This window comes from Sceloporus occidentalis, unplaced genomic scaffold, assembly GCF_023333645.1.
Source record: "Sceloporus occidentalis isolate IW3139 unplaced genomic scaffold, rSceOcc1.0.p SCAF_1, whole genome shotgun sequence".
Lineage (NCBI taxonomy): Eukaryota > Metazoa > Chordata > Lepidosauria > Squamata > Phrynosomatidae > Sceloporus > Sceloporus occidentalis.
This window is the reverse complement of record NW_028316981.1, coordinates 160,754,048-160,768,692: the sequence shown is the minus strand read 5'-3', so window position 1 is coordinate 160,768,692 and position 14,645 is coordinate 160,754,048. Positions and strand designations below refer to the sequence as shown.

General features: G+C 41.0%; 1 protein-coding gene across 1 annotated transcript in view; it reads left to right on the top strand.

Moving 5' to 3' along the window:
• Window positions 1–14,645, top strand: part of ANKRD52 (ankyrin repeat domain 52) — an 81,814-nt gene that overhangs the window by 28,959 nt on the left and 38,210 nt on the right. The window contains exons 8-17 of the mRNA XM_089479330.1: window positions 2,047–2,259; window positions 2,405–2,483; window positions 3,208–3,322; window positions 3,648–3,730; window positions 3,992–4,109; window positions 6,876–6,944; window positions 8,757–8,897; window positions 9,892–9,969; window positions 10,786–10,897; window positions 14,545–14,616. Of these exons, the coding sequence (XP_089335456.1) occupies window positions 2,047–2,259; window positions 2,405–2,483; window positions 3,208–3,322; window positions 3,648–3,730; window positions 3,992–4,109; window positions 6,876–6,944; window positions 8,757–8,897; window positions 9,892–9,969; window positions 10,786–10,897; window positions 14,545–14,616 (1,080 nt within the window). The remainder of the gene's footprint in view (window positions 1–2,046; window positions 2,260–2,404; window positions 2,484–3,207; window positions 3,323–3,647; window positions 3,731–3,991; window positions 4,110–6,875; window positions 6,945–8,756; window positions 8,898–9,891; window positions 9,970–10,785; window positions 10,898–14,544; window positions 14,617–14,645) is intronic.

Genomic DNA, 14,645 nt, shown 5'->3' with positions numbered 1-14,645 from the left:
TCCCTGAAAGCCAAGATGACAAAATTGAACCTGTGGTACTTTGGCAACATCATGCGAAGGCATGACTCACTGGAAAAGACAATAATGCTAGGAAAGGTAGGAGGCAATAGAAAGAGAGAAAGACTGCATGCCAGATGGCTGTACTCAATCAGGGACGTCACCAGCCTGAATTTATAGGACCTAAGCAAAGCAGTGGAAGACAGTGGGTCTTAGAGATGTCTTATCCATAGGATCGCCATGAGTTAGTGCTGACTTGAGAACAGTTAACACAACACACACATATTTCTCATGCATCCTAAGCAGTAGATTCTGTGGTGAAGAATACTGGGGGAGAGTTCTTTCATTCTTGTGGTACATGTCTAGAGTAGAAGGCATCAGTTTCTGGATGGAGGTATAAAATATTAAATGGAACTCTCCCATGAGCTGTGTGTGTATGAATGTATGTGTGCACACCCCTATATGTATATACACATGCTTAGTCTTAAAATGAAAACAGAAAAATCATGAGCATAACCATTAGAGATCAACTAGATATTATCTGGTAGATATTGTGAGAGGCAGATGCAACAGATACTGTTGTGTTGCATTGGGAATCTGAATCTGCAGTCCTGGGAGCCTATGGCTCGAAGCAGATGGGTGGGAAGGAGTGGCCTCTGGCCGCGATCACCCTGGGATTGTGGTGAGTGCACAGCCTGCTCTCAAAGGAGGCCGCTACTGTAATCCCAAATGGACTGCCGCTAGGAGTGGATTAAATCTGCTTCATTTTCCAGTGGATTTAGGCCGCCTTTGGAGGCCTTGCAGCAGCTTCAGGCTGCGTGTCATCTGAATGCCACACTTCCGAAGCGGCCAGAAGCCTTTTTTTCCTGTTTGTTTTGGGCCTATGTCATTGAACTGAGTTGTTCTTACTTCTGAGTAGCCATGTATAGGAGTGCATTGTATGCTTCTAACTACTGAGCCATGCAGACATGACAGATCCCAAGTATCTAGGGAAGTAATTGTCATTTATTGGGGCTTTCAACAGCATTTGGAACCAGACCTGGTTCTTACATGTATAGAGCTGCTATTGTACAAGGCACTTGACAGAGTAACTTTACTAAAAGCTTTTAGGAGGATTTAAAAAGAAGGTGCAGTAGATCCATGGGAGAGGATAGGTTTTTAAGCTGTTGGCTATAACTACTAAATGGAACACCAGCATTTGAGCAGCATGTATCTTAATACCAGGTGTTGTGAACCAAGAACAAGAGAAGGCTGATAACATTAAGTTCCTGCAGGTTTCCTGCTGGTCACCTTGCAAATGGGCCCTCAATCTTATCAAACAAATAAGCTTTTATGTACTTTGGTCTTTTTTTAAAAGATAGGTCTTTGCCCCAACAGATTTTCCATCTAAATGCTAAGAGTTGCATACACAATAAGTAGGAGAAAAAGAGGCATGAGGGAACAGTGGGTAGGGACATGAGCCATGAAATAGTCATGCCTGTTCTCTCTCTCTCTCTCACCCCCAACTCTTATAACCTACAGCAGACACCATGACCAGTGTTGAGGGATATTGGAATCCCAGCTACATATCAGGGGCACTGGTTCTCGAACCCCATAGTAGTAGTAAAAATATTATTTTTTTCACTGAAGGCCTTGCAGATTCTTACCGAAGCTAATGATATAAGCAGGAAAAATGGTTTCTCTACATTTTTTTGAATGAATCTCATTGGTTTATACTGGCTTCAGGTTTTAGCTACTGCTGTTTTAATTTTTATGTTATTTTGTGTTTAGTGCTTGTTTTGTAGACTGCCTTGCAAAGATTTGCATCTGAAAACGTGGAGTATAAAAACACTGAAGAGATGAAGATAAAATAGGTGAATGTGAGCACTTATTGGAGAGAGTAGAGGCTTGGATAAAAGTTGAAGTTGGACTATCAGATAACAGTAGTTAAAAGATTTGTAGCAAAACAGCCACTGGAGTTGTTTTCTCACCAAGTCCCCTGCACAGTATTAACTGTATTAACAGCTTTAACAGTATTCAAATGCTGTCTTCATTTGCATGATCTTCTAGATTGATGAACCAAATTCCTTTGGCAACACTGCACTTCACATCGCCTGTTACATGGGCCAGGACGCTGTGGCCAATGAACTGGTCAACTATGGCGCCAATGTCAATCAGCCCAATGAGAAGGGCTTCACCCCCCTGCACTTTGCTGCCGTCTCCACCAACGGAGCCCTGTGCCTGGAACTTCTCGTCAATAATGGAGCGGACGTAAACTTCCAGGTATTACTAATCAAGTTGGATTCACCAAGACTTTGCGTGGAATGGGTGGGAAGTGAAAACTACTCACTGTTTTAATAGGATTAAAAACTTTTGTATTCTAGGAACCGGGATAGAACTCTTTGCTAACTTGCTTTAATGTTTGCAGAGTAAAGAAGGGAAAAGTCCTTTGCACATGGCTGCCATTCATGGACGGTTTACACGCTCTCAGATTCTCATACAGAATGGTAAGCTGTCAGCTGTTCTCTAGCTTTTGCTTACGTTTTATGGTGTTAATTTGACTATTTTCTTGCAGCTCTTCCTTTTAGCACATCTAATAGTTTTCTGTATTTAAATAGTTCTGATAACCTATTTGTATTTTAATCAATTTGTATCTGTTAAATTACTTATATTTTAAGCGAATTAAGTCTTTTATTTTGAGTCAAACACAAATCTTCACTTTCTGTGAATAGCTTTTTTTAAAATAAAAATATACAGATAAACCAGTTGCTTTATTCAGTAAGTATCAGATTTAACAATTTGGACTTCTGAATTCTTTTCACAGTATTAATCACCTGAATTCAGAAATCTCAATCGGCCCTGTGTCAGTTCATATCCTCACTTTTTGAATGCTAGAGACAAAGATAAATGATCTATTTGAAAGAACTGCTAGCAAAAAATCATTCATAGTTATGATATTTAGTACATGCCACACTGCATCCTGCTGAGCCACAGTTGCCCATTGCTTCTGGTCAGTCTGAAGTAAATGGCAAGCCAAGGAAAGACTGATGTAGAGAGATCTTGTAGTCTATACGCATCTGAGGAAGTAGACTGAAGTCTATGAAAGCTCATGCTGCCAACCTCTTTATTTCAGTTAGTCTCAAAGGTGTTACAAGATCTCTACATACTGATTCTACAGACTAACAGTGCTGTATTTTTGAAGAAAATACTGAATAATGCTTACTTTTATAGGCAGTGAGATTGACTGCGCTGACAAATATGGCAATACCCCCCTTCATGTTGCTGCTAGATACGGCCACGAGCTGCTAATTAGTACTTTGATGACGAATGGTGCTGATACTGCAAGGTGAGGACTTTACTCTAGGTGGCATCTTTGGCAGATAAGTTGATAAAGATTGCCTGTTTAAGTTGGCATGGACCACTCCTCTGTCCATACAGTTGGGATGAATAGCGGTAGATAGATCCGAGAAGCCACTGATCTTCATTGTGTATTGCAAATTCACAGTGCAGGTGTATGACTGGTTGAAACTGTTAAAGTTAGCATGAAAAGGTGTAAATGGGAATCACTGTTAGTTGTGGCAGGAAATCCACTTTGTGTTTGTTTTTGGCCATGTTTATTACTCTGGTGTGTTCCGTGTATTTGGGAAAAACACAATCTTTTGTTCTGCCAGGCGTGGGATCCATGACATGTTCCCCTTGCACTTAGCTGTTCTCTTCGGATTCTCAGACTGTTGTCGTAAGCTACTTTCCTCAGGTATGTAGACTCTTAACTTGGATGCTCCCTTCAACTCAGATCGGTTGTTTGATGTGAGATCATTATATAAGCCAGTCCTTTCCTGTCCCTGAATTGCTGTACCTGCATCCAACCAATCATCTTTGTTTAAGAGCTTAATGTGATTCTAAGGAATCTAATTCTGCTTCAGAAACCAGACTTTCCATGAATCTGGGGACAGGATCACAATATTCTAGGAAGCCTATCTACTCTCCACTTACCTTGCTGTCTCTTGATTCATAGGTCAGTTGTACAGCATTGTCTCTTCACTCAGCAATGAGCATGTGCTGTCTGCAGGCTTTGATATCAATACGCCAGATAACCTCGGGAGGACCTGCCTCCATGCTGCTGCTTCTGGAGGGTGAGTAATAAGTACAGAATGTTATTTTTACAAGGTGTAGCTCAGGATTGATCTGTTTCCTTTAGGTAAAGAAGAAGGAAAGTTAGGAGGTTGGCTATTTCTGTTCAGTTAGTGTTGTTAGTTCCACCAAGGAACCTTTGTCAAGGCTGCAAGCCTTTCAAGCTCTGGCTCCACATTTGTAGAACAGTCTTCCTTTGAACCTTTGGTTGGAGGAGGATCTTGCCCACTTTCACAAAGAGTTGAAGACCACCTTCTTCAATTCTCTGGATTGCTGAGTGTGCCTAAGGTTGCCAAGATGCACAGTGACTGATAATGAGTTTAGTATATTAGCATGTTATTTTAGCATTGTAGCATTTTTATTGTTTGTGTATTGTATGTTTTTGCTTATATATGTTTGATGTTCGGCCCTTTGGTGGAAAGAATGTTAAAAATAAACATTGTTGTTGCTGTTGCTGCTATTGTGTGTCATCAAGTCATTTTTGACCTATGATGACCCTAAGGTAAATCTATCACAGTGTTTTCTTGGCAAGATTTGTTCAGAGGAGGTCTGCCTTTGCCTTCTTCTGAGGCTGAGAGAGAGTGACTTGCCCAAGTGACCCAGTGGGTATACATGGCTGAGTGGGAATTTGAACCTTGGTCTCTGAAGTTGTAGTCCAGCACTCAGATCACTACACCATGCTAGCTGTGTTAGAATGGAATCCTAAGGTTCAGAGGATACCCATTGCTTCCAGTACAGAAGCAGTGTTGTAATGAACTTGAGGTTCTACCTGTTCCTAGTGTACACTGACCAGATGTATTTGGGAATTTCTTAATATCGTAAAAAATAATTCTTCATTGCTTTTCAGACCAGACAGGCATGGTAGTGGGGTAATTTGATCCTCAAATATCAGTACAACTAATAGGATTTCCTGTTTGCGCAGTCATCTATCTCATTCACTCCAGCCAGAAATTCTCTCTCTTTTGGAAGATAATGGATAAGAGCATAGTGCTCTTGACAGATATGCTCTCAGGCAGGCACCTTTCCTATAGGGTACATGGATCTGTAATAGTAGCATTAAATTTTTACCAACAGAGGTGGATTTGTGAAGCTTGCAAATTGTACAGAAATACAGTTGATAAATTCTGGAGGGAGCAAATAATGCTAACATAAATTCTGTTCATAGTCCTGACTAAAATAAACCCATTCAGTCAGTGGGGTTTACCTACATGTTGACTCACCATTCAATAGTTGTTTGAATAGTTTCACTCTAGTTAGGGACTGACAGGATGCCAGCCAAAGAATCACTTTTGACACTAAATTCAGTAGGATGACATCTGTTGTGTACTCCAGTGCTATTGTCTTGACAAAATAGTCCATCTTAACATAATAATAATAATAATAATAATAATAATAATAATAATAATAGGTTTTATTTATATACCGCCCAATCACTGGGAATCTGAGCGGTTTACAATAGAGGGGATAACAGACAGTTCCCTGCCCACAGGCTTACAATCTAAAAGACACGACACAAAAGGAGAAGGGAATGGTGAGGGGGGGAGGGAATCAGGTCCAGCATTCTTCTCTCCCTCTGAGGCCTGGACCAAGGCAGATGGACCGGAGGGAGGGCACTTCTTCTTCAGGCTAGCCCCTGATGGTACTGGGCCAGCCTTCTCTCTCCCTCAGAGGCCGAACGATGACAGTTGGGGAGGGAGGAGCCTCTTTCTTCAGGCTAGCCCCCGATGGTACTGGGCCAGCCTTCTCTCTCCCTCAGAGGCCGAACGATGACAGTTGGGGAGGGAGGAGCCTCTTTCTTCAGGCTAGCCCCCGATGGTACTGGGCCAGCCTTCTCTCTCCCTCAGAGGCCGGACAATGACAGTTGGGGAGGGAGGAGCCTCTCTCTTCAGGCTAGCCCCCGATGGTACTGGGCCAGCCTTCTCTCTCCCTCAGAGGCCGGACGATGACAGTTGGGGAGGGAGGAGCCTCTCTCTTCAGGCTAGCCCCCGATGGTACTGGGCCAGCCTTCTCTCTCCCTCAGAGGCCGGACGATGACAGTTGGGGAGGGAGGAGCCTCTCTCTTCAGGCTAGCCCCCGATGGTACTGGGCCAGCCTTCTCTCTCCCTCAGAGGCCGAACGATGACAGTTGGGGAGGGAGGAGCCTCTCTCTTCAGGCTAGCCCCCGATGGTACTGGGCCAGCCTTCTCTCTCCCTCAGAGGCCGAACGATGACAGTTGGGGAGGGAGGAGCCTCTCTCTTCAGGCTAGCCCCCGATGGTACTGGGCCAGCCTTCTCTCTCCCTCAGAGGCCGAACGATGACAGTTGGGGAGGGAGGAGCCTCTTTCTTCAGGCTAGCCCCCGATGGTACTGGGCCAGCCTTCTCTGTCCTTCAGAGGCCGAACGATGACAGTTGGGGAGGGAGGAGCCTCTTTCTTCAGGCTTATAAGAAGGACTGTGGTAGTACCTTTGAGAGACTAATTGGGAAGACTTAATTTTTCTAGCATAATCTTTTGTGGACTTCAGTCCACTGCCTCAGATGCATCAGAAGTGTGCTATTGTCCATGAAAATTTATGCTAGAAAATGTGCTAATGGTTTCATTTACAGCTGTTTTGTTCTGAGTATGACAATCAACTAAAACAGTCTGCTTTCAGACAGATCTGGTGCTCTTGGTTGGTCACCGTTTCTTCAGCGACATTGTTCAGTTGCATTAAACAATTCAGTGGCATTGTTCCTCAGTGACTTTGATATCATTCAAGTGTATTCTCTGCTTCCTTTGTTTTCTCTGTAGGAATGTTGAATGTCTTAATTTGCTGTTGAGCAGCGGAGCTGACTTGAGGAGGAGAGATAAGTTTGGAAGGTAAAATTAGAACACAGTATTTTTTCGCCCATGGGTGAGGAGGGGAATTGTGAACATTAGTGAATGTTATGTTATGGAAAGGCTGAAGGCTTTACTTTGAGTTCAGATTAGAATTGTGATTGAAGATTATGAAGCTGCTGATAAAATTAAGTTGCTTATTGACATGTATCTGGAGGCATGGGGCGGGGTGTTATCAGTATGCTGGTGACACCCAGATATATTTCTCCATGTATCGGTCTTCAGCTTTGACTTCAGATGGCATCTTGCCTGTCAATGACTGTCTTAAAGCAGTAATGGATTGGATGAGGGAAAACAAATTGAAGCTGAATCCAGACAAAACGGAGGTACTTACGGTATCTGCTCCGAACCCAGGCATCGGGATACAACCTCCAGTCCTAGAAGGGGTCACACTCTCCTCAAAGGACTGTGTTCACAGTCTGGGGTGCTCCTAGATTAGACACTTCACATGACAAATCAGGTGAATGCGATGGTCAGGAGTGCCTGTTATCAGCTTCGTCTGATACGCCAGCTGCGCCCTTTCCTGGAACTCAGGGACCTTGAGACTGTAGTACATGTGTTAGTAACTTCACGCCTTGATTTCTGCAATCCACTCTACATGGGGCTACCCTTGTGCTTGGTAGGAAACTTCAATTAGTTCAGAACATGGCAGCCAGATTGGTCTCCGGATCGCCAGCTGATACGCCAGCTGTGCCCTTTTCTGGAAGTCAGGGACCTTGAGACTGTAGTACATGCGCTGGTAACCTCATGCCTTGATTTCTGCAATGCACTCTACATGGGGCTACCCTCCTGCTTGGTAGGAAATTTCAGTTAGTTCAGAACATGGCAGCCAGATATGGTCTCCAGAAGAGACCATATAACACCGATCTTAAGATCACTCCACTGGCTGCCCATTAGTATCTGGGTCCAGTACAAGGTGTTGGTGATCACCTTTAAAGCCCTCAGTGGCTTGGGTCCAACCTATCTTCGGGACCGCCTCCTTCCATATAATCCACCCCGCACACTTAGTTCCTCAGGGAAAAAATTTGTTACAGCCTTGTAAAACAAGGCTGTCTACGACCTCCCAGAGGACCTTCTCAGCTATTGCACCCAGATTGTGGAATGGCCTGCTGGACGAGATCCATCACATTACCACTCTAAACAGCTTTTAAAAAGCTATAAAGACGGAACTTTTCCAGCAAGCCTTTCCTGAATAGTTCTCCGGCTATCAGAAGGAAAATCTAATTGCTGACCTCTGACTTCACCACAGTTATTGTATTGTTTTTAAATGTTTTATGTTTTAAATTCTACATTGTTTAATTGTATTTTAAGGGGTGGGTGTGTTGAGGGTTTGGACTGTATATTTTAATCTTGTAAGCCGCCTCGATTGCATTTTGTAGAGAGGCGGGATATAAATAAATTTCTTCTTCTTCTTCTTCTTCTTCTTATTATTATTATTATTTTGCCCTACCAAACACATGTGCTGCTCTTTTTGGAGCTGTGCAGTTAAGAAGGAAATAAATTATACTTTTTTCTTCTGCTTGCTGATGAAATGCATAAGAACTAAAAACATTTTTATTACATAGGGATTGCTTTATAAACAATAAGTGTGGTTCAGACTTCCATTCCTTCATTCTGCTAACAAACTGGCTTTTGTTGAGTGAATGCCTTCTTTTGGCCCTACTTTAGTCTTATTTTTGGCCACTTTGCTGAATGGGCTACAGTTGTTTGTAATTTGGTGCTGCTGTCTTTTGTACACCATCTGTTAAATAAGCAGCAGTGCCTTATCCCTCCTTTTCTTCTTTTTTGCACCAGGACTCCTTTGCACTATGCAGCCGCAAATGGCAGCTATCAGTGTACGGTGACGCTAGTCACTGCCGGAGCCAGTATTAATGAAGCTGACTGCAAAGGCTGCACCCCCTTACATTATGCTGCTGCTTCAGATACATACAGGAGGTAAGAAAAGGGCTTTCAGATTTTTCCAAGCACGGCAGCAGGTAAGGGCTTTTTCTCACCAGAAAAACCTGCAATAGAAATTTTCTCTCTCTTTCTCTCTCACTCTCAGTCTTTCTGTCATCTAAATTTTAGGACAGAGAATCAGTTTAGCACTAAACTGGGAATATTGGCAGTTAGAAGTAATTGGTTTCCATATTCTCGCTTACCTCTATAGAATGATCTCAAACTAACTATAAAGTGGTAAGAATTATAGCTCTACTTAGCTCATATGTTTAGAAATTAAAAATGAAGCCAAAATAATAATAAAAAATTTGTAACAGATCTGAAAATTATAATCAGCTCAGGGTTCTAATGATTTTACTTTCTTCTTGTTCACTAAGACTAGAAACTTCCCCAAAATTAAAGCTGATGTATGACTATGATACGTTTTCAAGTCAAGAAAATAATCTCAATATCTATAGGCTTTTTCTTGTTATTCTTACTGATGTAGGGCATACAAATAATGAAGTCTAGGGCTGTATCTAGTTTCATACCAGTTTAACTGTCATAGATCAGTGCTATCAAATTCTGGGAATTGTAGTTTATTGTGGCACTAGAGCTCCCTGACAGTGAAGTTTAACTGCCTCACAAAACTACAGTTCCTAGAATTCCATTGAGTCATGGCAGTTAAAGTGAAGTCAAACTGCATTAATTCTTCAGTGCAGATGCAACCTAAAAGAGAGCCCTGACTTCTGGCACGACATATAGGATTTGTTTGCAGATCACACTAGTGTGAATCTGTAGCTAAAGTGCATAGAATGCATTAGTGTTATTAGGCTTGGCTCTATATGTTGTTGTAACTTGTTCTGAATTCCAGACGCTCATAATTTGTTTTCATAGAATTTGTTGTCCCCTAGTGTAAGACCCTTTGGAAGGCATGCAGGTTGTTACATGATCTGCTTTTAACCTCCCTTCTGCATCCTGGCAAAACTGATCTAAGTTTCTGCTCTTGCAGAGCTGAGACTCATTCAGGAAACAGCCATGACACTGACGAGGAGCCACTGAAGGAGTCACGACTGAAGGAGGCAATCTTGTGAGTAGCTCATCTTAACTCTGCTTGGCCTCTGTCTTCAGGAGCTCATCTGTCACCTCTTCCCCCCCCCCCCAATTACTTTTAACAGCTAGTGGCAAGTTAGATTTAACATAGCACAGTTAGTATTTGGAATTTTTAACATGGTTTGGATATGCTTTAAGAATTTTTACCTTCCTGGTAGATGTCTATGCTTGGGTAGCACCCACGGTTCAGGGATCCTGTTATTGTTCCTGAAACCATTCAGCCACCAAGCTTTTGCCAAACTATTGTAGAACTTTAATCTGATTAGGTATTCATTACTCTTCCTGTTTCAACTTTGAAAACCTTTATAAAAAAGAAAACCTTTTCTTTAAATGATGTGTTTGGAATTGAGTTGCTCTTTATTTTTCTTACTCATGACTGATGACTATTGAATGGACGTTTTATAAGTGACCAAATGTCAGTTTGACATGGACAGTGAAATAGAATTGCTATTTCTACATATCATGTGTGTTGTCCTTTCACTGACTTACACGGCTGGTGCAGGGAAAACACAGGAGTTACTCTTATCCCAGCTGTAGTGTCTTCTTTGGGTTGAAAGCAGTGTTTTATTATGAGCTGGCCTTGGACTACAGCTGTTCTTACTCTGTCAGGTGGTGTGTTTTTGTATTGTTACATAGTGGTGGCAGCGGCAGGGCTTTTTTTTTTCAGCGACAAATGTTTGTGGGACATTTTTATAGCAAAACCATGGCAAAGACTGAGTTTGTGCAGAAGCTTTTAGGCTCCTTGCATATGTAGGATTCAGGTTCTGGTCTAATCTAATCACCTTTCTTCCAGTTGTTTAGAGTTCTTATTGGATAATGGTGCTGACCCATCTCTCCGGGACAAGCAGGGATATACTGCTGTCCATTACGCAGCTGCCTATGGCAACAGACAGAACCTTGAGTTGGTAAGCTTGAACTGATTTTGGAAACACTGGGTCATGGTTTTGGAAGGGAAACTGAGCAGTGAAAGATGCAACACTTTTCTGATGGGTCAACAAAAGTTGTATTTTTTCATATAAACACTTTTTTTCCTAGTTTGGAATATACTTTAGCATTTTTTGGTACTTCTTTTTATTGTGCACAATATATATATATAAAGTTCTTTATCAGATATATACAATATTCCATTTTTGTGGTAATGGAAAGTTGAAAATACAAAAATCAAAACCAATTTCAGTTACAAAATAATTATATAATATTAACTAATAATAATATTAATAATATCTTATATAACTTAAATCCTTGGGGAAAATCCCACCCCCTGTTCCTTCTTCTTCCTTACACTTCTTTTTTTTATCCCTCTTTTCGTGTTTCTTTCTCTTTCTCTTCCTTATATTTTAATTATTTTCCTATATTCTTTAAAAAGAAAAATTGATATGACTTCTATGCTTGGGTTTCAGGGAATTTTTATCAATAAAGTTGATTTCTCCACCTTCCAAATCTTATTAAATTGTACTATTTTCCTTGTAACTTAATATTTCTTTTTTTAGTTCTAAAAATTATTTTGCTTCTATTTTTCAATTTGGTTAATCCATAGTCATATTTCCAAAATCTTTGAGACACCCCTCCTTTTTTCCCTTACCTTTTATCCTTCCCTTCCTTCCTTCCTTCCTTCCTTCCTTCCTTCCTTTCTTTCTGATGATGAACTGGCATTCTTATTTCATCTAACTAAAAGTAAAGCTATCTTCTCATTCTTTTACATATTGTTTTTCCATAAGGGACTGAATTCTTTCCATTCTTTTATACATTGGCTGGTCAATCTGTCATTTATCATATTTGTTAAGATATCCATTAATGCCATTTCATATAATTTAATAAGCCATTCCTCTTTTGTCAGAGTCTCCTCGGTTTTCCATTTTTGGGCAAATACTAAGCAAGCTACCGTTATTCTGTATAATATAGTTTTCCCATATATTTTTAATTTGTTTATCTAAATCATGCAGCATGTTTAATAGATATAGTCCTGGGATCATGTCATGTGATAGTTAATTCTGAGAGTTTGGGTTATGAGATATGTATCAATCTCCAATTTTTTTAACTATTGGACAGAGCCACTACATATGATCAAATGTACCTTTAATTTCTTTGCATTTCTAACACTGATTATTAGTATTTTTTGAGAATTTTGCCATTCTTTCTGGAGCCAAATACCACTTGTAAACATCTTATAATGTTTTTTTTTCCTTTTAGATTATAGCTACTTGTGAATTTAAGACTTTTGTGCCATGCTTTTTCCCAGTGTTCTAGCTGAATTGTGTGTCCCATGTTTTGGGTCCATTTCACATTTTTCTGATGAGTCAACAAAGTTTACATTGTTTCATGTAAACAGTTTCATGTTTAAGTGCATATCAAATTTGCTTTGCAAGGTTATTTTTTCTGAATACAGTACAACCCCCATAATGTATCTGTGGGGAATACCCTCCTAGATTTACCATGGATAATGACAACCATGGATAATGGCAAATGCAGTATTTCTGCCAGAGGTTGACCGTGGAATCGCCCTGGAGGACCTCCAGATACATAGAGAGATTTCTCTAAGCTTCTGGAGGTCTTTCAGTCTGGCTCTGTGGTCAATCTCTGACTGAAGTTGACCATAGAGCCATCATGGATTACCTCAAGATGCCTAGACCTCCCACTCCCCCCACAGATGTGAATAATTGAAACCACAGTTATCAATCCCACACATAAAGGGCTCGAACTGTATTTGAAAGAAGTTTACTTTTGTATGTGTATATCATTTTAACGTCTGAAGTGGACTTTTAAAAAGACAAAGTAATATTAATTAACAGTCTTCTCCAATATTGGGAGCATTTTAAAGGCAAATGTTCCCCATAATAACATACAACTATATTTAAAACAAACTAACTACAAGTAACAGTAAACATAATAACAAATTGGAGAGCAGAGCACACAATCAAATAGCATAGTAACAAAAATGTTCATAGAGGAAACAAGAAACTAACACATGCCTTACTATGGAGAAGAGACAGATATAACAGTGGTCTTAAAAGCTACATGGGGATTAATCTGGTACTGTATATGTAAAATTGACTGGTTCATTACTTCTAATAGGTAATATTGATTTCAGTAAGGCCTTTGACAAGGTTTCCCATGACATTCTTGCAACAAGCTTGTAAAATGTGCGCTAGACAAAGTAACTGTTAAATGGATCTGTAATTGGTTGACCGGCCGAACCCAAAGGGTACTCAACAATGGCTGTTTTTCATCCTGGAGAGAAGTGACCAGTGGGGTCACACAGGGCTCTGTCCTGGGCCCAGTGTTATTCAACATCTTTATCAATGACCTGGATGACAGAATTGGGAGCATACTTATCAAATTTGCAGATGACACCAAATTAGGAGGAATAGCTAATACTCCAGAGGACAGGATCAACATTCAAAATGATCTGAATAGACTAGAAAGCTGGGCCAAAGCTAACAAAATGAAATTCAACACAGAGAAATGTAAGGTACTGCACTTAGGGCAGAAAAATGACACACACAGATATAGGATGGGGGACACCTGGCTGAATGAAACTATATGTGAAAGGGATCTGGGAGTCCAAGTAGACCACAAGTTGAACATGAGTCAACAGTGCGATGTGGCAGCTAAAAAGGCCAATGCAATTTTAGGCTGCATCAATAAAAGTATAGTGTCTAGATCAAGAGAAGTAATAGTGCCACTGTATTCTGCTCTGGTCAGGCCCCACCTGGAATAGTGTGTCCAGTTCTGGGCACCACAATTCAAACAGGACATTGAGAAACGAGCGTGTCCAAAGGAGGGCGACTAAAATGGTGAAAGGTCTGGAAACCTTGCCCTATGAGGAACGACTCAGGGAGCTGGGGATGTTTAGCCTGGAGAAGAGAAGGTTAAGAGGTGATATGATAGCCCTGTTTAAATATTTGAAAGGATGTCATATTGAGGAGGGAGCAAGCTTGTTTTCTGCTGCTCCAGAGAACAGGACCCGGAACAATGGATGCAAGCTACAGGAAAAGAGATTCCACCTCAACATTAGGAAGAACTTCCTGACAGTAAGCGCTGTTCAACAGTGGAACAAACTCCCTTGGAGTGCAATGGAGTCTCCTTCCTTGGAGGTCTTTAAGCAGAGGCTAGATGGCCTCTGCTGGGGATGCTTTGATTGGATTTCCAGCATGGCAGGGGGTTGGACTGGATGGCCCGTGCGGTCTCTTCCAACTCTATGATTCTATGATATCATGTCTTTCAATTCATTTGGGCTTAAAGGTGCCTTTAAAGAGATGGCAGAGCAATACATCTCTAGGGTGCCTCTGAGCTATAATGGGAAAATGCCCTGGAAGGTGATAATTTCATATCAAGAATATGTGCACAAGGTTATGATTGTCAGAAATAGTCTGCTGCACTTCCAGACTCATAACGTACCAGGTGATTGATACTTCCATAATGTATTTGTGATTTGGTGAAACATTGCTTTCCTACACAGGAAAGCTGTATTGTTTTCTGGCCTTCTTGCTGTTGAGAGATCTGAAACATAGGAGAGCTGAAGCTTTTGTATAGTTGTTCCTCTTAATTACAGCTCCTGGAAATGTCATTTAACTGCCTGGACGATGTGGAAAGCACCATTCCTGTCAGCCCTTTGCACTTAGCTGTAAGTATACCTGTCATAAACTTGGATCT